This window comes from Vicugna pacos, chromosome 7 (assembly GCF_048564905.1).
Source record: "Vicugna pacos chromosome 7, VicPac4, whole genome shotgun sequence".
Classification (NCBI taxonomy): domain Eukaryota; kingdom Metazoa; phylum Chordata; class Mammalia; order Artiodactyla; family Camelidae; genus Vicugna; species Vicugna pacos.
Genome location: NC_132993.1, coordinates 5173084 through 5194772, shown reverse-complemented (window position 1 = coordinate 5194772; position 21689 = coordinate 5173084). Strand labels below are relative to the sequence as shown.

General features: G+C 59.2%; 2 protein-coding genes across 3 annotated transcripts; one reads left to right on the top strand and one right to left on the bottom strand.

Annotated features, from left to right (window-relative positions):
• Positions 1-1072: 1072 nt before the first annotated feature.
• On the bottom strand, positions 1073-4894 carry CDK5 (cyclin dependent kinase 5). Its single transcript, NM_001287200.1, has 12 exons — positions 4858-4894; positions 4102-4190; positions 3943-4010; positions 3744-3804; positions 3590-3646; positions 2799-2894; positions 2583-2657; positions 2326-2422; positions 2073-2142; positions 1439-1499; positions 1246-1326; positions 1073-1159 (listed from the first exon to the last, which is right to left on the bottom strand). Exons 1-12 carry the CDS (start codon positions 4892-4894, stop codon positions 1073-1075), a joined length of 879 nt encoding a protein of 292 aa, NP_001274129.1.
• Positions 4895-6701: 1807 nt separating this feature from the next.
• SLC4A2 (solute carrier family 4 member 2) lies at positions 6702-21654 on the top strand. 2 transcript variants are annotated; one of them, XM_072964174.1, is made up of 23 exons: positions 6702-6886; positions 9097-9210; positions 11009-11126; positions 11290-11531; positions 11612-11730; positions 13240-13472; positions 13570-13712; positions 14809-14989; positions 16345-16480; positions 16567-16732; positions 16861-16975; positions 17103-17287; positions 17416-17641; positions 17793-18008; positions 18089-18237; positions 18382-18576; positions 19228-19482; positions 19588-19677; positions 19870-20036; positions 20350-20603; positions 20701-20870; positions 21147-21320; positions 21425-21654. In XM_072964174.1, the coding sequence occupies exons 2-23, from the start codon at positions 9160-9162 to the stop codon at positions 21503-21505; spliced, it is 3666 nt and encodes a 1221-aa protein (XP_072820275.1). In that variant the 5' UTR covers positions 6702-6886; positions 9097-9159; the 3' UTR covers positions 21506-21654. The 2 variants fall into 2 exon arrangements, with proteins under 2 accessions (XP_072820275.1, XP_072820274.1); XM_072964173.1 differs by having other exon boundaries at positions 10961-11126.
• The last annotated feature ends 35 nt before the right edge of the window (positions 21655-21689 follow it).

The window sequence follows — 21689 nt, the reverse complement described above, 5'->3', positions numbered from 1 at the left end:
CGGAGATCAGAGCCAGGCGTGAAGGCAGGGAGGAGGCAGTGGTAGGACAATCAGTTGCGGGTCCTACAAGGGAAGAGCTGGAGAAAGAATCTGACCCAGAGCCAGGAAGACTTGGGGGAGCAGGCGGGGAGAAAACAGGGCACTAGCCCACTTCCAAGAACACAAGCTGCAGTCCTGTCTCAGGAGATCATGACTCTTCTTCTCACATTTGGGACCAAGCGCCAGCTTGCCCACCCCTCTCCATGGGAACCAGTCTTGCTTCCCCAGCCTCTCTGCAAGAGAAGGCCCCAGCCTGAGACGGGGAGAGGAGGCATTCCCTTCCCACTCCTGCCAGCAAGGACACATCCAGGCCCAGCCATGGCCCACTTTCCCACTCTTTCTCTGCATCCTAACTATTGGAAAAGGACAAGTAAGGGAACAGGGGAGGGGGTGTTCCTACCCACATCTTTGGGTCTCTCCTGCAGGCTCAGGTGTAGGGGGATGAAGAGGGAAGAGGTGGGGCAGGCACACGTGGGATAAAGAGAACCACAAAAAAAGGCCCGGCTCTTTTCTCCCAATTCTGGTGGAAGCCCATCGCTGCTCTCAGACACTGGCGGTCTAACCCCTCAGGACCCGCCCTCCTGGGCAGAGGAGAAAGGGACATGCATGAGTGCACAGGCACATGTGTGGGGACAGCACTGCCCCTAAGCCCAGACCATAAAGGGTAAGGGTCAGAGCCTCCACCCTCCAGCTTCCAGCCCGTCACTTAGAGTGGCCGAGCCAGGACCAGACAGTTGGGTTGTGTTTGGACTGGAAGCAGGGCTGCAGAGGGAGAGGAGACGAAGCAGAGATTCCCCGACCCAGGCCCCACCCCCAAGCCACTTTACCACATCAGCCAGACTGTGGGAAAGGAGCCAATTTATGAAATTAAATAAAGTCCATGGAGGGCGTGAAGAACACGGGTGAGGGCACCTCCATCCTGGCCGGGTCCAGCACAGCTGGAGCTCAGCACACCGTGCATCCCTGCCTTTCCTCCCCTCCCCAGAGGGGGCTTAAATAGGCCAGGCCCCAGCCTGGTGGCCGAGGCTGGAGCCTAGGGAGGGCAGAAGTCGGAGAAGTAGGGGTGCTGCAGGGCCTCTTCTGCTGAGATGCGCTGGACGGGGTTACACTTTAGGAGGTTCTGGAAGCAGAGAAGGGGCAGCAGGTTCAGGCCCAGAGCTTCGCACTCCCCGAGTCCCTCCCGACTAGCGCCCTGCCCTCGGTCACCTGCAGCAGGTCCCTCCCTGTGGCGTTGAGCTTGGGTACAACGTTCACCAGGGACGTTGTGGCCGGGTACATCGGGTAGGGCTGTAGGGGACAGGGAGACTCAGACTAGGGCTGTGGGGGCAGGGAGGCTGCTAGGGACATGAACTAGGGGGGGGGCCAGAGGTGAACCCCGACCCCCCATTCCCCATCACACCTTATAGTCTGGCAGCTTGGTCATGGCAGGCCACTGCTCCTCGGTTGGTGTCCCCAGCAGCGTGTCCACAGGGTCAAGGATCACTCAGGTGCAAAGGGGCAGGTGAGGGGCTCTTCCCCTCCTGGGTTCCCCACCCTCCTCACTTTATCCCCCAGCTCATGATGGAAGCCGCCCCCCACACCTGCGATGCTCATCTTCAGTCCCACCTGTGTGCTGTTTTCGGAGGGCCAGGTGCTTTACAGACGTTAACTACTTTGACCCAAATCCTGACCCAAGACCTGATGTCTGTGGTCCTAATGAAGCAGTCAGCCCTCCCCTACTTCACTTATCATCCTCCTGTTCCTTTCGACTCCTTGGTCCTTGTTCGGCAGCTCTTAGCTGGAGAAGTGTGCACTTGGCTTCCTCTGCCAAGAAGCCCTCCTTATCTACAGGCCACACACTCTCCAGCCAGAACCATGCACCTGCCCTGCCCGGTGACAACCAGGGTGTCTACTACCCTCTGCCCTCAAGAGAAGTCCCCAGGCACCCCCAGTCCTGACCCAGCCCATCACAGCCCTCCCTCCCTGCACTCTAAGCTCCGTGGCTGCCTACTCCCCTTCCCGAGGGTGTGAGATGAAGGGAGATGGGAGGATATCGGAAGATCCTCTTCAACTGGTCATCTACGTCGTTGCCAGGAAAGAGAGGCCGCCCCGCGTTGGCCAGCTCTGGGTGAGAGGCGAGGGGACAAGGGGAGGTGACCCAGGAATAACCCCTCTCACCCACGGCACCACCTGTGCCTTCCATCCCCATCCCAGAGGCCCCACTCCCTTCCCCAGAGGGGACTCTCCAGACCCCATCTGTCCACTTAAATGGGAGAGAGAGTGCCTCTGCAGACCCCAGCATGTCACCTGCGAAGATGCAGCCAGCTGACCACATGTCAATGGACGTGGAGTACAGCTTGGCCCCGAAGAGGACATCCGGTGGGCGGTACCACAGCGTGACCACCTGGAGAAGACCCCACCCACGGGGACCCCCTAGTTAGTGGGCTTGGGAGGAAAGAGCTCAGAGAGGAGAGGAAAATAATGTTTGGGGTCCTGGAATAGGAGTTGGGAGACACTCCTTGGGGACTCCCTCCCTCATCCCCAAGTGCCATCCCGCCACTCACCTCAGCTGAGTAACAGCGAACAGGGATCCCAAAGGCTCGAGCCAAGCCAAAATCAGCCAATTTCAGCTCCCCGTTCTGAGGGCACGGGAAGGGGCGTGGAGGGGCTTTTCAACAGTCTCGGGGCAGGCCACGCGCTCAGGCCCCGAGCTCCCACCCTCCCGCCCCGCTCCTCACTCCGTGCCAGCCCAGATGTCCGGCCCTCTCCCAGAGAGGTACCCTGTTTATGAGCAGGTTCTGAGGCTTCAGGTCTCTGTGTAGCACGTTGCGGCTGTGACAGAATCCCAGGCCTTTTAGCAGCTGGAAGAGGAACGACTGGGGGAGGGGCAGGGAGGAGGTCATCAGACCCTCCTGATAGGAAGCTCGCCCAGCAATGGAGCACGCGCCCCTCTTCACCCTTTGCTTTGCCCTGAAACCCCCCCGGGCTTTCAGCACCAAGCTCGCACGACATCCTTCCTTCACTAATGAGGACCTACTTTGTACTGTGCTGAGTATTCAAAATGAACGGTGATGGGGACCCTGGTCCCCACTTTCTGAAATTGACAGCTTAGTGGGCCTTCCTCCCTTTCCAGCCTACACTGATCTCTCCCCTTCCTGGCCTCATTTAAACGCGTACATCATAACCATCAATATATATATATCGTGCTGTATTATTATTCAGCACTTGTTTCCCCAGGAACCTGGGACAAGGCACTTAGTCTTGGACCTAGAACTGTGCCTGATACACAGCAAAGCATTCAGTAAGTATTTGTGGAATGAATGAATGAATGTATCTCTTGGAACCTCATCTTCCCACTTCTCAAATGTAAACCACATCACTGACATCAGAGTGTTACTGTCAGGTCAAAGAGATCACAAGAAAATGCCCTCTAAGATGGAGGTAGTAACAGGGTATTCTCCTTCTCCTACGCCCCGGAGGGGCCCCAGAACTCGGCACTCAGCAAGCACGTTCACTGAATATAGACTCCAATCCCATCCTCAAGGAGCTCCCAGAATGCCAGTTCCCTCACCTTCACAATTTCAGGATCTAGGTCACCATTGCAGCTGTCGAAATACTTCTTCAGGTCCTAAAAAGGGATGGGGGTGGAGGAATGGGACAGCGTTTAACCTCAGTCTGGGTCCCTATACCCTCCCAAGGCTGCTGTCCCTCGAGCCCCTCTTCACCTGGTCACAGAACTCAAATACCAAAGTCAGCTTCTTGTCGCTATGCAGGACGTCATGGAGCCTAGGGAGAAGGGAGAGCTGAGCCAGTCAGGGCCACAAGTTTGCTCCTAACATTCTGGTATCAGCCCAGCCCATCTCTGAAGCCCCCACCTCCTCCAAATGACCACACAGGCAAGGAGGACCCCACCCATCTACACACCTGACAATGTTCTTGTGCTTCAGCTCTTTGAGTAGGCAGATTTCCCGAAGGGCTGAGCTTGGCACTCCCTACACATTGGAGGGGACCGGGTGGGCAACAGTCACATCCCACCCAGCCTAGGCCCGTCACCCCTCCCTGGTCCCAATGCCCCAGTCCTACCTCATCATCGTCATCCAGCCTCACCCGTTTCAGAGCTACAATCTCATGAGTCTCTCGGTTTTTTGCCTTGAACACTGTTCCGTAGGTGCCTAGAGGAAGGAGGTCAGGGGTGAGGGAAAGGATGGGGCACCCTTCCCCAAACCAGGAAGTCCCTGCCAGGAGAGCAGGCAGTGTGGGAACGTGTTACTTCTGATGCCTGGAGGAGTAAGGGAAGAGATTCAGGGTGTAGGCTCGGCATGGAACCGTTCTGTGGGGAGTGGGGATGTGGCAGAAAGGGGCCTGCAGATAGATGGCTTAAGGGTGTGTGCAACAGGGAGAGGCTGCTGCTGCCAGGGTAAAGAGGTCTATAATAGAGGCTGTGCTTCTGGAGGGCCTGGAAATAGTGAGCAAGGGTCTGGAAGAGGAATGAGGGCCAGCAGGAACGTTGAGGTTGAGGTCTGCAGCGAGAACTGAGGCTAGGCAGTGGGTGACGCTGGGCAAGTGGTGCTGAGGATAGGGGTAGGAAACGCAGGGCGTGCAGAGGTCGGGAGGTGGGTCTACAAGAAGTGCTAAGGATGGGAGGGAGCGTCTATGGAAAATGCTAACAGGGGGAGGATTGGTGTCTGCACAGAGTGTTGAGCTTGGGGCCAGGGCTGCCGCCAGAGCTTGAGGTCAGGGTCCCTGGGTATTGCTGAAGGTAGAGGAGTCAGGGCTGCAAGGAATGCTGAAGGGTCTGCAGAAGAAGATCTTGCAGGAACATCTCGTGGTCCCCATTACCTTCCCCAATCTTCTCCAGTTTCTCGTATTTCTGCATCGCGGCCGCCGCGCGGGGACCCTTGCGGGCCCTGGGTTCTAAGACTCCGGGCCCGGCGTTGCAGAGGAGGCGGCACCCCCGCCTCCGGCTCTGCCCCGCCCTCCTGCCTGCGCATGGGCTTCTGGGGCTTGTAGTCCTAGCCCTCCAGGTTTCCCTGTAATACCCAGGGCCTTAGACAACATGAAGACTACAACACCCAGCAGGCTGCGCTCAGGCTCTCTGCAGCACTCGCCTCCCGGGACTCTTGTTCGACCGCGGAGGCAAACCTTGGACTTCAAATCCCAGGAAGCACCGCGTGTCCGCTTCCCCGGCTCCCCGCCGTCGCGCGCGGCTCCCAGTGTGCCCTGCTCGTGCTGTTCCTTTCAGTGATTACAACCTTATTTTGAAAAAGGCCTCTCCGGGACTACACATTCCAGAATGCTGCGGGGGTGGGGGTGGGGTGGGGCCCTTTCCAAAACCTTTTTGGGTTTTGGCGGCCTGCATCACGAGTCCAGGTGGCCCTGCCCTGACCCTGGTTGATGATGTTGAAGTCCCAATGTCCTCCTGAAAATCTCAGCGCGACTTTCCACCTCTCCCTAGGCCATCTGGTAACCTCAGGATTGGCTGGGGAATGGCTCTGAGCCATGTCTTGCTGATGATGACTTCACAGGGACCAGCTGACCACAGGGCTGGAAAGAGGCAGGTGTGCCCCATTAGAGACCGGATTTACCGTAGGCCAGAGAATTCTCTTCTGGGCCCCGTTTGTTGACTCCAGCCGTTTGCTACATTCTGATAGTCCGAGGAAAGTTGGCTGGAGCACTAGGAGTACCTCTCTTCCCCTCCCCATACGAGTCTGCAGAGCCTGGACCCAGTGGAGTCAGCCAGGGTGTGGCTGAGGGCTAGTAGGTTGGTTACCGCCATCAACAGACAGAAGCACAGACAGATGCTACACTTGAAGCAGCCTTGACCTCATCCCTTAAGGAGTTGATTATAGATTTTCTTGCGGCTGCTCTCTAATTGTCTCATGATTGCATTCTTGAGGGCTGTGAACTGATGAAAATTGCCCCAAATAGCACTCCTCAGCTCCGGAACCAGAGTTGGTGCTAGCATTTGTTAATTAACTCGTTTATATCTGAACATCTTATGAATACCCAACACTGTGCTCACTCGGTGGCACACTAAAGAAAAGAAGCAAAACGTATGTTCCTTATCCAGAAGAATTTATAGTTAAGAAACCCAGAAGCACGCACAGAGATCTTTAAATGACAGATGATGACTATGAATAGGGTTTGAGGAGGGAGGTCACCGGAGGGAATCTCTCCGAGGCAGAAGCTCCCCGGTTCGGAAAGCCTACGTCAGCCCAGAGTAATGGGCATCCAGCCTCCAGCCGCCATCACCCTTATCGCCCCCCTCTACTGTCCTCCTGGCAAAGACAGGGTTTTGGAGGCGCTGGAGATACCGGGGGTGGAGGCGAAAGCCGCGGGTGGGCGAGAGAGAATCTTGACCCCGATGCATTTATATTTCAACTTCCTCCGCCCCTAATTTCCTGATCATCTTTGTGCCTCCGTTTTCCTGCCTGGGATCCTCAGTGTGAGGCGGGCCCCTTTCCGCCCAGAGGTGTATAATGGGCCCAAGAGACTGCCTCCCCAGGGCGCCCGAGCCCCGTGCGGGGAAGCCTCGCGGGACCGCGGCGAGGGACTGGGGGGGGCCGCCTCCTCGGCGCTGGGCTCCGGGAGCCGGGCAGTGCCTGGAAGCGCGCCTCCGCCCCCGGGTCTCGGCCCCCGCTCCCCGCCTCCCTACCCGCGGCGACGGGGCCGCGCACGGTGCGCCGGGGGGCGCGCACGCAGGGGGCTGGCCTGCCCGCGGCGCGGGGGAAAGTTGAGTTGGGAGAAGTTGGGAGCGGCGGGGGCGCGCCCCAAGGTGGGCACGGGGGAGTCGTCGGGAGCGCGCGAGGGCGCCAGAGAAGAGGGAGAGACCCGGAGACCCCGAGAGTACGAAGTCCAGAGGAAGCGGGTAAGCGGAGAGGTGGCGGCAGGGGAGGGCCAGGGCCGCGGAGGGAGGAAGGGAGGGGGAAGGAAAGGGGGGAACTTGGGACTCGGAGCGGGGAGGGAGTGGAAGTGCAGGAAAGGGCGGAGACTGGGGCGCGGAGAAGCGAGATCTTGGGGAGAAGGATGGGGAGGCGAGCGAAGTGATTAATGATCGCAAGCGGGATCTGGGGTCCTCTTAGAATTCCCTAAAGCGAGGGTGCCGCGCCCCCTGCCACCAGGAGGGGGTAGTTTCAGTGAGGCGCGCCGGCCCTCCCAACTCCTGGGCGAGCTCCAGACGACATCTGTCCCCTGCGACCCCCTACTCTGTCCTTCGCTCGTTGGGGGCGCCCTGCCTAGGGGGTTGCCCCGAGCCTCTTCCCCTCGATCTAGAGGTTGGGAGGCGGAGCCGGGAAGGGGGGTGGCGGGTCGGGTCAGGACAAGGGGTCAGGCAGAGGAGGGAGCAGCTGGGTGGGGATGGGAAAGACGAGCCTGGAGAGTTCGACCTAACTCCTGGGGGGCTGGCTTGTCTGGGTGGGGAGCGCTCTGTGCTGGGTGTGGGGGCGGCGCTATCTGCAATCCAGAATCCATTTTACCCTCCTCCCCTTTGCCCCCCCCCCCACCGCCAGCCCCACTTCGAGGAACTGTGGAATGTGCAAATTCACTTGGGGGCCGTTAATGCCCATGTGGGGGTCCAGAGTGCTAATCCCTTGGGCAGGGGTATAGATGCTAATCCTCCGGGCCGGTCGGGGCTGGTCCCCGGAATGTGCCCCCACCCCGGATTATCGGCACCCGATGCTCTGGACAGAAGCTGCTTTGTGTTCTGGGACCGTGGGGGAGGGGGAGGGTGTGCGGAGGTAAAGGGAGGAGGGGAGGATGGAGGAGCACATTGAGGGCACAGCCTGGAGGTGGGAGTGGGGCACTTGCAGGTACTCAGGACACTCCTTCCCAGACCAGGTTTCCTCCCCCAGTGCCCTGGCTGAAGGCCTGCTAGGGGGAGGTTAGGAGAGCGGTCAGCTGAGTTGCAATGCCTGCCAGGAATGTGTCTCTCCAGGCTCCCCACCCTGGGCTGACCCCCTAGACCTACATTGTTTGACCCTACACTGACCTGTTTTATCCCTGAGTTAACCCTAAATCCAGTAACCCTGACCCCCCCAACAACACACTGGAGAACTTCAGTACTTTTGGAATCACAGAGTCTTGGGTGCCCTCTGCGCTCCCCCCACGAGGAATAGGTACCCCAACTGGCTCTAGTCAGGTCCCTAACCACAACCTTTCTGCCCTCCTCCCCGCATAGACAGTGTCCTTCCCAGATGCCCCTACAGTCACAGTCAGGAGGGCATCAGCCCTGTCACTCAGATTTTCCTGGCCCCAGGCTCAGGGAGGGGAGGGATTGGAACAGCCCCTGAGGGGCAGAATTTCAGTGTCTCTGTGCCCACCCTCCTCCCCGTCGTCACGTGCCCCTCCCCCATTATAAAGCTCTGCCCTGCCTGTGCCGTCCTCCCTTCCTCCCTCCCACTGAGTGAGTGGAGTTGGGCTCCTGTCCCTCCCCCAGGGAGCCTCCTCCCCCTCACCTTGGGGCCGGGCTTTCACCAGGGGAGGGGGCACATGACACCTGCCCCCTTGCTTGCCATTTCGGGCTCTTTCCCCTCCTTGCTCCACAGGGTGTGTCACTCCCCCCAGCACACCCCTCTCCGGTCTCAGCCCTCCTCAGTGTGCTGTGCCACAACTCCACCACCGCTACCGCTCCTGTTTCTGGCTTGCCTGTCTTCCCTCCTTCCTCTGTTGTCCCCTCCCTGATCTCTGCTGCTTTTTTGGGTCTGGGCCTTGACTGCTTTCTGCCTTTTTTCCCACCAGCCTCTCCCACCCCCTGTTCTCTCCCCCCATCACTCTCCTTCCTCCTTTGGCCCTTTGTGGCCTCCTGTGCCTCAGTCTTGCCCTTTGTTTCTCTTTGGTCTTCTCTTTTCTCCCTTTAAGTAACTTTTTTGCCCCCCCACCAAGGGTCACTCGAAGACCCTTTCTGGTCCAGGAGGATCGTGCGCAGCCAGGAGACCCCTTGCAGCCAGCAGGCTTCTGAGAAGCTCTGGTGCCCTGCCCTCCCCTGGTCTGGGCCTGGGCTCGAAGGGCTGTACAATGTCAGGGTGCCTCCACTGGCCTGACCCCTCTCTCACTCGGTGATTGGTCCTCTCCCCCGCCCAGGTTATGCCGCCGCCTTGTTGCCCTGAAAGCCACAGCTACAGCGAGAAGGGCTAAGGTTTGGCCATGAGCAGCGCCCCCCGGCGCCCCACCTCGGGCGCAGATTCCTTCTGCACTGTGAGTATTGCCAGCTGGCTGGGCCACCCTCCCATCCCTTTCCACCGGTGCTCTGGCCAAGGGTGAGGGTCTGCATCAAACAGGGGTATGCATGTGTGTATGTGCTTGTGTATGTGTGTATACAGAGACCTGGGAGGGAAGCTGGTGATGGACTTGGGAGGGACACTGCCATCCCTATTCGGGCCTTGCATAGCACACCGGGTCTGGGACAGGAATTGGTGGAGTGTCAGGCAGCTTCCAGTCCTTGGGAAGGAGTTGAGGCCCTATTTCCTGAAGACCCGGGCGGTTGTTCAGCCTCTGCAAAGGAGGAACTTTGGGAACCCTGGGTCTCTAACCTAGGGACATCACCCCCTCCCACCAACTGGGTCTTAGAGGCAGGGGCAGTCGGCTGCACGGAGTTTCTGGGCAGACCGCCCCAACCCCCGGCCCCACGTGCTACCCAGGCCCGCCCCTCCTGGCCCCCACGTGGCCAGCGCCCCACGTGGCCCCCTCCCGATTTTCCTGGGAAGGATAATGATTAACCCCGAGTGCCATAATCAGCCTGTTATTGGTCACTTTGGCCCAACGGGGCACGTGACCGGGAAGGGGCGCCGGCCAGTCCCCTCCCCCCTCCCCCGAGTTCACCCCTGCCGGCCATGGACTTCCTTCTGAGGCCTCAGGTGCGAGGGGTTCGCGACCCCCCTCCCCCACCCCGGGCTGGCTCCCTCCGCGCTCGCTTGTTTCAGCCGCCTGCCGCCGCCTTCCTCCTGCGGGCTAATTCTGGTGAGAGTGGGGCCCAGCGCTTGGGGGGAGCTGGGCTAGAGCTGTGGAGGTGGACTGGGGAGAAGCACGCCCCGACTCCTGCATCTCCTTGCGTCCAGTATCTCTGCCACCCCACCCCCAGCTGCTCCTGCCCCCACCTTGGTATCTCCCTAAGGCCCGCCCCTCTTCCCAGCCCACCTCCCCTTGCCCTTCCTTGCGCTAGTACCCCTGCCCTTGAAGATCTCGATGCCCTTCGAGTCCAGAAGCTCTTGAGCAAATATTGGCGGTGCCTGGAGCTGAGACCGGCAAGGGGTGGGTGGCCGGGCTGGATCAAGGTCACAGGCTAGGCGGCTGGCCGCTTAGCTAGGCTGAGCTCTCCAAAGCGCCACCGCAGTCCCGCCACCGGCTCCTGCAGTATGACTCAGGTGGGGCAGTGGGGGTGGGGCGGGGCGGGGCTAGGCAGTGGCTGAGGGCCCGCACTCCATGGGGGAGGGGCCGGTGGGGTGCCCCTGCTTCCAGCGGGGGGCCTCTCCTGATAAGACGAAGCGCTACATCCCTGTCTAGGAGCTGGGCTCCAGTTTGATTCAGACCAAGTCCATCTCAGTTAGCTCCAGCACTTCTGGAAGTTAACTGTTCAGGCTCATTAGTTGTCTCCCAGCTGAGGAGTCATGTTCACTGTCAGCTGTGTGAACTGCCCAGGTCACACACCTGGCCTTGGGGGTGGGCACAAAGGGTCTCTGCTGAGGCTTCCAGGGCAGACCCTTTCCACCTGCCCTGGAACTGACTGGAAATGGCACAGCCAGGGTCCAGATAGCCCAGAACTGAGGGCACAGGCTGCTGGGGCTGGGTGCTGAGTCCCCTGCATCTGAGGCGACAGGCTGTTGGGGAGAGTCTGGGTCCCTGGCATTGGAGGGGAAGGCACTGGGGGATACCAGAAGCCTACTGTGAGGCAAGGTGGGGTTTTGAGGAACAATCCCTCTTGTGTTCTCATCACATTTCTTCCTCACAGCCAGAGCCAGAGAGCTTGGGCCCTGTGACGCCTGGCTTCCCTGAGCAGGAAGAAGACGAACTTCACCGCACCCTTGGCGTGGAGCGGTTTGAGGAGATCCTCCAGGAGGCTGGGTCTCGAGGAGGGGAGGAGCCAGGCCGAAGCTATGGGGAGGAAGACTTTGAATGTGAGGGGCTCAGGGAGGCAGGGGCAAGCGGGAGAGGCGGCGGGGTGCTCTGGCTTGAGTGCCCGGTAGGGATTGAGCTAGGGGCCTGGTGGGAGGGGCTGGGGTTAGATAGCTGGGGAGGGAAGCTGTACCTGCCGGCAGCCAGGTCTCCTCCTCCCTGCAGACCACCGCCAGTCCTCCCACCACATCCATCACCCACTGTCCACCCACCTGCCTCCGGATACCCGGCGCCGAAAGACGCCCCAGGGGCCAGGACGGAAGCCTCGCAGGCGCCCTGGAGCCTCCCCGACTGGGGAGACCCCTACCATTGAGGAGGGCGAGGAAGAGGAGGATGAGGCCAGTGAGGCTGAGGGGGCCCGGGCGCTCACCCAGCCATCCCCTGCCTCCACACCTTCTTCAGTGCAGGTGAACGGGGGCAGGGCTCCTGAGGATATCGGCAGGGTCCCTGGCGTGGCATCACCTGCTCACACGGGTCCCTGTTCTAGTTCTTTCTCCAGGAGGATGAAGGTGCTGACCGGAAGGCAGAAGCAACCAGTCCATCTCCTCCTCCACCACTGCCCCACCAGGAGGCAGCTCCCCAGGCCACCAAAGGGGCCCAGACTGGGTAAGTGTCCCCAAACAGAGACCTCCCCTGCTGGCATCAGTGAGGTGAGGTGGGAAAAAAAGCATGAGCCTCGAGATCATCAGACTGGGGATCAAATCCCAGTCCTGCCAGTCAGTAGCTTTTTGGGCAAGTAACAGTGTCTCTGAGCCCCGGTTTCCTCATCTATAAACCAAGACTAATAGAATCTTTCTCATAAGGTGATAGTCAGGATTAAAGAGTGGTGGGAATGAAAGTTGAAGTATGGTTTAGCCTGGCACAGAACAAATGTGCAGTTTAAGCTGCTTCTTCCCACCCCCACCATCCCCCTGCCCATGGCTTCAGGTTGAGCAGCGTCAAACGCTGGATCAGGGACTGGCGTGGTGATCTCCAAGCACCTCCTAGGGCCCCAAGAGTGTGAGATCCCTTCTTGCTCTGGGGGAGCTGCCAGTCCACCCTGGTTGTCACTTCATGAAATGGCATCCAAACAAGTTACTGTGCCACACAACCTGGCATGGTATGGTGTGGGTACCAGCAGGTGATTGGAGTTTGGGGATTTTGGCTAATAAAAGCTTCCTGGAGGAAGTCACTTTGAACTAGGCCTCAAGGTCACTACTGTCACCTCCCTGTTGTTTTCTAGGTGCCAGGCAGTGTGAAGAGCTTGGGGAAGTGAAGGGCATGTTGTCCCTCTAGGGTGGCACAGACTTGCTGGGGGACAGGCACTGTGGATGGAGCTGGGTCCACGCTAGCCATCTGCACTGGGGGCACAGACCTGTGGGCGGCTGGATGGCTAGGAGGGAGTAGGGGAGCCTCAGAGCACGGCACTGGAAAAGTGGGTCAACTTTGTGGGCAGGGGTGTGAGCAGAACCAAGAGCACAGAAGGTGGGTGTAGGCAGAGAAAGGCTGGCAGGGGAAGGACTGGCAGTGGGCAGGGGACATGGCTTAGAGCTGTGGGAGGCGCCAGATGCCAGGAGAAGGATTTAGAATGATGTGGCCAGGACAGGGACCCATTGGCAATGGCAGAGAAAGGAGGCATCCTAGTTTGGGGGACGGGACAGAAGTCGGAATCTGTAAGGGTGTGTGTGACGTGGGGAGGGGTCTGCGGTTTCAAAGGCCCATTTCCATGTTCTTTACTACATTTGGTTAGAAACATGGGACTCTGTGAACCTCAAGTCCATTGTTAGGGGTATGCCTGGGAGGGGGGGCAAGCCCTGCTCTGTGTCCTTTTCTGGACTTCGCCTCTCCCCACACCCCAGAAGGCTGGCCTCAGCTCCATTTTGCTGCTGAATTTATGTTCCGAGTGGCTTGTGAGGTTGCTTGGGTGGCCCAGCCAGTAAAGGGTAGAGCTGGATTTAAACACTGCAGTCTGCTTCCAGAATCCTCACTCTTTCACATCCATACCTACCTACTGAGAGTGGGAAGTGAGGAGGGCTAGGATCCAGTGGAGTCCCCTTCCTGGGTCCCTCCTGCGTGGCTCCTGGCCGAGGGGGAGAGGCCAGCCCTCTCAGGCTCACGGCTGCTTTGTCTGTCCAGAGCCCTGGTGGAAGAGGTGGTGGCGGCAGCTGGTGGCACAGCCGGAGGTGATGACGGAGGTGCCTCGGGGCGCCCCCTGACCAAAGCGCAGCCTGGACACCGCAGCTACAACCTGCAGGAGAGGAGGCGCATCGGAAGCATGACCGGGGCTGAGCAGGCCCTGCTGCCCCGGGTCCCGACGGATGAGAGCGAGGCCCAGACACTGGCCACAGCGGACCTTGACCTCATGAAGAGTGAGTGCTGGGCCCTGGCCAAGCCTGGAGCGGGTGGGTACAGAGGTGGGGGTAAGAGAAAGGGGCGCTTTTGATTCTGTTCCTCCACCCCGCACAGGTCACCGTTTTGAGGATGTTCCTGGGGTCCGGCGACACTTGGTGCGGAAGAATGCCAAAGCATCTGGGCAGAGTGTCCGGGAAGGGCGAGAGCCAGGCCCCACACCTCGGGCCCGGCCCCGGGCCCCCCACAAGCCCCATGAGGTGATTTCTCCGCCTCACGCTCTTCTATTCTCTTCCTATCCCTCTTCTCTCCACAGCCCACCCCTTGGACCAGCAGTAATCTCAAGCCCCAGGGTTGCCATAGACAGTCATGAAGCTTGTACACTACACAAGAGTGCAACGTGCACGTCTTCGACAGTGTTGATTTTTTTCATTGAAAGATAGTTGATGCCCAGTATTGTTAGTCTCAGGTGTACAACATAGCGATTTAGCATTTATGTGTATCATGAAACGTTTGCTACAGTGAGTCTAGGAACTGTCTGTCCCCAAAGTTCTTACGGTGCTGCTGAGTGTGGCCGTTCTGGTTCATATCTTAGCCGTGTTGAATTCTCTATCACGGCTGTCTTCCGGCAGCTGGCAGTGAGGGGTTTGAGGACTGTTTGGGCAGAGGCGCCTTTGTGGAGCATCGCACTTCATTTTTCAGAATCCAGTCACCTCTGCGCTCATCTGATCTCCCCACAACCTGTGAAGATGACGGCCCAGATGGCATCAGCCATAAATCAGGGGCAGTGACTGGCCAAGGCCACCCAGTTACTTAGTGACATTGCCCATCTTAGACTCCAGGGCCCTGGTCCTGAACTCTTACCCTTCTAGTGGAATTTTTGTTTTAACCTTTTTATTGTGGTTGAACAGACAGTAAAATTCACTCGGGTTAAGTGTGCAGCTCCGGGACGCTTTGCACATGTAAATACCTGGCCAACTCTACCTAGACATAAAACACTTCCTACCCTCAGAAAGTTCCTTCGGGCCACTGCCTGGTCAGCATCCTCCAAGGTAACAGCTCTTCTGTCACTCTCAGTTAGGTTTGCTATTTCTTGAGTGCATATAAATGGATCCCCACAAAATCCCAGAGTGTGTGTGTGTGTGTAGTGAACATTCATCAAACACTCACTGTGAGTCACGTACCGTCGTAAACGTTTTGTGTGTTTTTAATCCCCATTACAGCCCTTTGAGGTGGGTGATCTCAGACGAGCGAGTGTCTCAGGTTGGTTAGTAACTCACCGGGCTCTGTGCCTATGCCCCGGGCCCTCCGGGGTTACAAGCTCCATCCTGCTATGCCCTCTCATCCCGCCCCAAGGTGTTTGTGGAACTGAATGAGTTGCTGCTGGACAAAAACCAGGAGCCTCAGTGGCGGGAGACAGCGCGCTGGATCAAATTTGAGGAGGACGTGGAGGAGGAGACAGAGCGCTGGGGGAAGCCCCACGTGGCCTCCCTGTCCTTCCGCAGCCTCCTGGAGCTCCGTCGGACCCTGGCCCATGGTAACCTGTCCTGCCCTCCTCCCTTGCCCATCCCTGCCCCACGGATTCCCTTTCCTGAACCCGTTCTCCGAGGACCAAATGGTCCCAAATTTGTCTTGAGCAGCAAGGTGTGTAATGTCACCAGAGCCCAGGAGGGAGCATCTCCTGTCGTGATGTCACTTCTCACGATGCCTGCCGTTCCTCGGGCTCTGTCGTTGGGTGACTGCAGGGCAGGACTGACCCTACTCTCTTGTCTGGCATCTTCAGCAAGCAGCTTCTCTAAGTGATATTGTCAGATCACTGAAGCTGGTATGTTTTGGATGCTACAACATTGCTTAACAGTTTTGACCAAATGCTTTCTGAAACTCTAGAGATTCTGGGGAGTGTGACCTAACCCGTAGGGGTGTGTAAACTCTACTGCATGGGCACAGATAAAGGATTCTTGAGCTCTGTGTCGGATGTTTCTGCTGCTCTTTGTTTGTTTCCTCCTTCATGCTGGGGAATCATTCCCAGTGGCTGTCAGCAGGTCTGTTTCTAAGCAGCTGAGGACTAAGAAACCTGCTGTTAGCATTGTTTCCAAACTAGGAGTAAATAGGCTCTGAGTGAGGCTTGAGGGCTTCAGGTAAGGTGCCAGAGTGCACGTGCTTGATCGCCAGGCTTTGCGATCTCAGTTTTGGCTGCTCAGGGGCCTTTGGTTCTGTTTGTCCTTTAGTTCTGTATTCCTGCAAACTGACCTTGACAGAAAAGTGACCTGGAGACTTTTGAAAGGACATTCATTTCTATATGAAATGGTAGCTCAGAGCAGTGACATTGTGGAGAGGTCTAGAAACTGTCCTTGAGCAGCTGCTGGACTTGGGGACATTGAGGAGCCCAGGGTCGAGGGAAATATCTGCAGAGAGCTCAAGGGCAGCCACATGGACAAGGCTGCAGGCCGGCCGCATTGTGCTCCAGAGGGCAGAGCTAGGACCCTAGAGTGGACGTCCATGGAGGCAGCATGCATGCAACTTGCTCACAGGAGGAACTTTCTGAGAGTCTAGTCCAAGTGGGTGGCCTGGGGCACTTCCTGCTGCATGCTTCCTGGAAGGGGCATCTGGGCAGGGTCTGGCCTGGGTGGCCTCTCTGACCGCTGGGATTCCATGGCCTCTGCTGAACCCAACATTCTGGGGGGGGGTGGGAGGTCAGCAGGAATGAGTCAGAGAGGCAGTGGGACCTGGGCCTCAAGGCAGAGCTGGGCCCTGCTCACCGATTTCTGGGCCGGTGCTCCCCCGCCTGGACCGCGCTTACTTGGCTGCCCCTGGTCCCTGGCTCTGCCTCCACTCTGTCTTCAACCTTGTTTCTTGCCCGGGGATGAGGGCCCCTCATTGTCCTTTTCCTAGGGGCTGTGCTCTTGGACCTGGATCAGCAGACCCTGCCTGGCGTGGCTCACCAGGTGGTGGAGCAGATGGTCATCTCTGACCAGATCAAGGCCGAGGACAGAGCCAACGTGCTGAGGGCTCTGCTACTGAAACACAGGTGAGGCCCTACCCGCTGCACCCTGCCTACCTGTCCCTAGCCCTGGCTGTCAGGCCTCCTCACCTCCCTGCCTCCTGCCCCACCAGCCACCCAAGTGATGAGAAGGACTTCTCCTTCCCCCGCAACATCTCTGCCGGCTCCCTGGGCTCCCTGCTGGGACACCATCACGGCCAGGGAGCTGAGAGCGACCCCCATGTCACGGAGCCTCTCATCGGATGTGTTCCCGAGACCCGGCTGGAGGTGGATCGAGAGGTGAGGGGAGAAAGTGGCCCCGCCTGGGTAGGTCCAGCCACCACAGCGGCTGCAGGGCCACAAGCAAGCCGGGCAGGAACTTGCAGGGGAGGGCGGGCAGGCTGAGCTCTGTTCTCCTGTGTCCCCAGCGCGAGCTGCCTCCTCCAGCTCCTCCGGCAGGTATCACTCGCTCCAAGTCCAAGCATGAGCTGAAGCTTCTGGAGAAGATCCCTGAGAATGCTGAGGCTACGGTGGTCCTCGTGGGTATGTGTGGCGAGTGTCGGGGGCAGGGGTCCCGGCGGCCAGGCCTGCCTCCGTGCTGCTCTACTGGGCTAGGGCCTGGGAGGTGACCTGTGCTCTGCCCTTGCCCATGACGGCTCCACACCCCTAGGCTGCGTGGAGTTCCTCTCCCGCCCCACCATGGCCTTTGTGCGGCTGCGGGAGGCAGTGGAGCTGGATGCAGTGCTGGAGGTGCCAGTGCCCGTGCGCTTCCTCTTCCTGCTGCTGGGCCCAAGCAGCGCCAACATGGACTACCACGAGATCGGCCGCTCCATCTCCACCCTCATGTCCGACAAGGTCAGCCACCCCTGGGCTAGGCCCTGTGCCCCAGAGCTGGGATGCCCCCCACCTATCTTGCCCAGCCTTGCTCCAGGACCCTCAGCCCTCATCTTGCGTCCTCACCAGTCCTGGTCCCTCTTTGGCAGCAATTCCACGAGGCAGCTTACCTGGCAGACGAGCGGGAGGACCTGCTGACGGCCATCAACGCCTTCCTGGACTGCAGTGTGGTGCTGCCGCCCTCGGAAGTGCAGGGCGAGGAACTGCTGCGATCCGTTGCTCACTTCCAGCGCCAGATGCTCAAGAAGCGAGAGGAGCAGGGCCGGCTGTTGCCCACGGGGCCTGGGCTAGAGCCCAAGTCAGCCCAAGATAAGGGTACGGGCCAGTGCAGGCTGGGGCCCAGGGCTGGGCTGTCTGGGTTGGGGCTGGAGGGGGTTGGGCCGAGAGTGGTCTGTTGTGTGCAGAGAAGAGCTCGGTGGCGGGAAGAGGGCTGCAGCAGGTGCCCTGATGGAGGCCTGGGTTGCAGCGCTCCTGCAGATGGTAGAGGCGGCAGATGCAGTGGAAGATGATCCCCTTCGGCGGACAGGCCGGCCTTTTGGGGGCCTAATTCGAGATGTGCGGCGCCGCTACCCCCACTACCTGAGTGACTTCCGAGATGCACTCGACCCCCAGTGCCTGGCCGCCGTCATCTTCATCTACTTTGCGGCCCTTTCTCCTGCCATCACCTTCGGGGGACTGCTGGGTAAGGAGCGGCTTCGGGTGGGGGTGGGGAGCACACAGGGCCCCAGCCGCCAGCCCCTAAACTGGTTCCTGCCACCCTAGGAGAGAAGACGCATGACCTGATTGGGGTGTCGGAGCTGATCATGTCCACGGCACTCCAGGGCGTGGTCTTCTGCCTGCTGGGGGCCCAGCCGCTGCTGGTAGTCGGCTTCTCGGGGCCCCTGCTGGTCTTCGAGGAGGCCTTCTTCTCGGTGAGGGTCCACGGGCCACTTGGGATGGCTCTTCTGGCCCAGCTCACCTGCCCTTCCTCTTCCCTCAACACTCTACCCACTCCCACCATGTTAGCCCCCAGGCTCTGAACCTGACTGTGCCCTTCCCCACTCCCTCTCCCCCAGTTCTGCAGCAGCAACAACCTGGAGTACCTGGTGGGCCGGGTGTGGATTGGCTTCTGGCTGGTGCTCCTGGCCTTGCTCATGGTGGCCCTGGAGGGGAGCTTCCTGGTGCGCTTTGTCTCCCGTTTCACCCAGGAGATCTTTGCCTTCCTCATCTCCCTCATCTTCATCTACGAGACCTTCTACAAGCTGGTTAAGGTGGGCAGGCCCTGATGATAACTGGGCTGGGAGGCGCGAGCCTTTGGGACCTAGAGGGAGCCAGGGGTGTCCTGCCCCTTTCTGTTCTCTCCTCCAAGCGTGAGGCCAGGCTGCCCTCAGAGCCCCCTTGGGCTGCAGCCCAGAACCCACAGCCAGGGCGTGGGCTGGTCCTGCCTCCTGCCCACCACGCCCACCCTCCCCGTCACCAATGTACACACCAGGGCTTCAGGTCAGTCTTAAAAACTCATATATTTTTAACAACAAAGAAAACTTACGCTTTTGTCAAACTGGCAAATGACCCAGAATGTCCAACGGGAAGGTCCCCAAGATGACAAACACGGTCACAGTCTGGGCATCAGACTCATGTCTGTGTGTCAGGATCAGAAGTGTGGCCTCGTGGCCTGCCACACTCCACATGCTGCTCTTCCAAGCTGGGCTGGAGCCATGTTCCTAGCTGCCTTCCCGAATTAGACCAGCATCTCTCTTAATGCCCAGTTGTCCTATGCTCACATCTGGTCACCTTGATCAATCAATAAGACAAACTCCTTGAGGGCAGTCCGGCCCCAACACCCCACCTGTCCCGCTCAGTGTACAGCTGAGTCCCAGAAATGTTGCCAGTTTAGCTGATGGAATCCTTTGTCCTCTCCCCAGATCTTCCAGGAACACCCTCTCCACGGCTGTTCAGTCTCTAATAGCTCCGAGGCAGACAGTGGCGAGAACATCACTTGGGCCAGGGCAGAAGCCACACTGGGGCCGGGGAATGGGAGCTCAGCCAGGCCGTCTGGGCAGGGGAGGCCTCGGGGCCAGCCCAACACGGCCCTGCTGTCGCTGGTGCTCATGGCTGGCACCTTCTTCATCGCCTTCTTCCTGCGCAAGTTCAAGAACAGCCGGTTCTTCCCTGGCCGGGTGTGTGGGCTGGAGGGAGGCAGGAGCTAGGGGTGGGAAGAGAGGTGATTCAGAGTCAGGGCTGGAGCGAGATGTAGGGCCTCTGAGTGTGGTGCTTGCCCACAGGTACGGCGAGTGATTGGGGACTTCGGGGTGCCCATCGCAATCCTCATCATGGTGCTTGTGGATTACAGTATTGAGGACACCTACACCCAGGTACGGTGGAGCACATGCAGCAGTGAGGTGTTGCCTGGGGCAGGACTCGACATTCCCCTCTAGGCCCCCGACTCCCGAGCTGCCTCTAAACTGTGCAGACACCAGGCCTTTCCCACAGCATGCCCTCCCAGTGCAGCTCAGGGCACCCCCTCCAAGGTTCACCGGCCTCTGGCCCCACCCTCTGCTCTGCAGAAGCTGAGCGTGCCCAGCGGAGTCTCCGTGACAGCCCCAGAGAAGCGAGGCTGGGTCATCAACCCCCTGGGGGAGAACAGCTCCTTCCCCGTGTGGATGATGGTTGCCAGCCTGCTGCCTGCCATCCTGGTCTTCATCCTCATCTTCATGGAGACGCAGATCACCACGTGAGTTGTCCTAGCAGAGGGTGTGCTGTGCAGACAGGCACGACCTTGTGTGTGGAGCGGTTGGGAATTTACTTTGTAGGCAGCAGAAAATCCCACTGATGTTTGCTCAGATAGGCACAGGTCAGGCTGGTAGCTGTCCTAGAGTGTGGGGAGGGCCACTCAGATAAGACTCAGCTCCATGATGGAACTCCCATCCTGACGGAATGGGCAGGGACCGCCAGGTTCCAAAAAGAGACGAAGGTGACTGGCTGGTGACTGGTGTCTGAAAAGACGAGTAAGTTGTTGGGCTCAGTGAGTGCCTGTCCTCGCTCAGGCTGATCATCTCTAAGAAGGAGCGAATGCTGCAGAAGGGCTCCGGCTTCCACCTGGACCTGCTGCTCATCGTGGCCATGGGCGGCATCTGTGCCCTCTTCGGCTTGCCCTGGTTGGCTGCTGCCACTGTCCGCTCTGTCACGCATGCCAATGCGCTCACTGTCATGAGTAAGGCTGTGGCACCGGGGGATAAGCCCAAGATCCAGGAGGTCAAGGAGCAGCGGGTGACGGGGCTGCTGGTTGCCGTGCTCGTGGGTATGCTCACCTCTTGTCCCTACCCTTCCAAGAGGGGTCTCCAGGCCACTGGGGGTGGGGAGCCCCTGGCCAACTGTTCCTCTTCCTCCTCCCCCAGGCCTCTCCTTGGTCATCGGGGATCTGCTCAGGCAGATCCCCCTGGCTGTGCTCTTTGGTATTTTCCTGTACATGGGAGTTACCTCCCTCAATGGGATCCAGTTCTATGAGCGGCTGCACCTGTTGCTCATGCCACCCAAACACCACCCAGACGTCACCTATGTCAAGAAGGTGAGAGCTGGCTCGGAAGGGCCCCGGGCCTCTGCCCTCTCCTGGTCTGTGCTGGTCACCCTCCAGCCCCCCAGCTACTCGCTTTGGCCAGCAACTGTTCAGTCTGTGCAGACCTGGCCCTGGGAAGCACCAAGAAGGCACTTCTGTCCCCTCCCCTGTGGAGGGGAGAGGGCTTATCCATCCTTTGGCAGGCCCAGGTGGCCCTCTGGGGACCAGGGTCCTTGGAGGCTGGGGAGAAGCCTGGGCTCACCTATCTCGCCCTGCCCCCACTCCCAGGTTCGGACCCTCCGAATGCACCTGTTCACGGCCCTGCAGCTGCTCTGCCTGGCCCTGCTCTGGGCTGTCATGTCCACAGCTGCCTCCCTGGCCTTCCCCTTCATCCTCATCCTCACGGTGCCACTCCGCATGGTAGTGCTCACCCGGATCTTCACCGAGCGAGAGATGAAATGCGTAAGGCCTCCCACCGTTCCTCCCCAGCCCCGCAGGCCCCCTCCACGGTCCTTGCCAAGAGTTCACGGTCAGTGTCAACCATCCTCTGTCCTCCCCCCACACAGCTGGATGCTAATGAGGCGGAGCCGGTGTTCGATGAGCGGGAGGGTGTGGACGAGTACAATGAGATGCCCATGCCCGTGTAGCTGCTACCTGGACGGACAGCTGAGGAGCGGACGGACAGAGGGAACGGGCTGGGGGTGCTCTCCTCATCCTCCTCCCTCCTCATTTTTATTTAAGTGAATAATTTAAAGTCCCCCTCCCCACCCCTCGCAGTAAAGTGCTTCGGCCCCCACCTGTCCTTGGCCTTCTGTCTGTACGTGAGCGTGT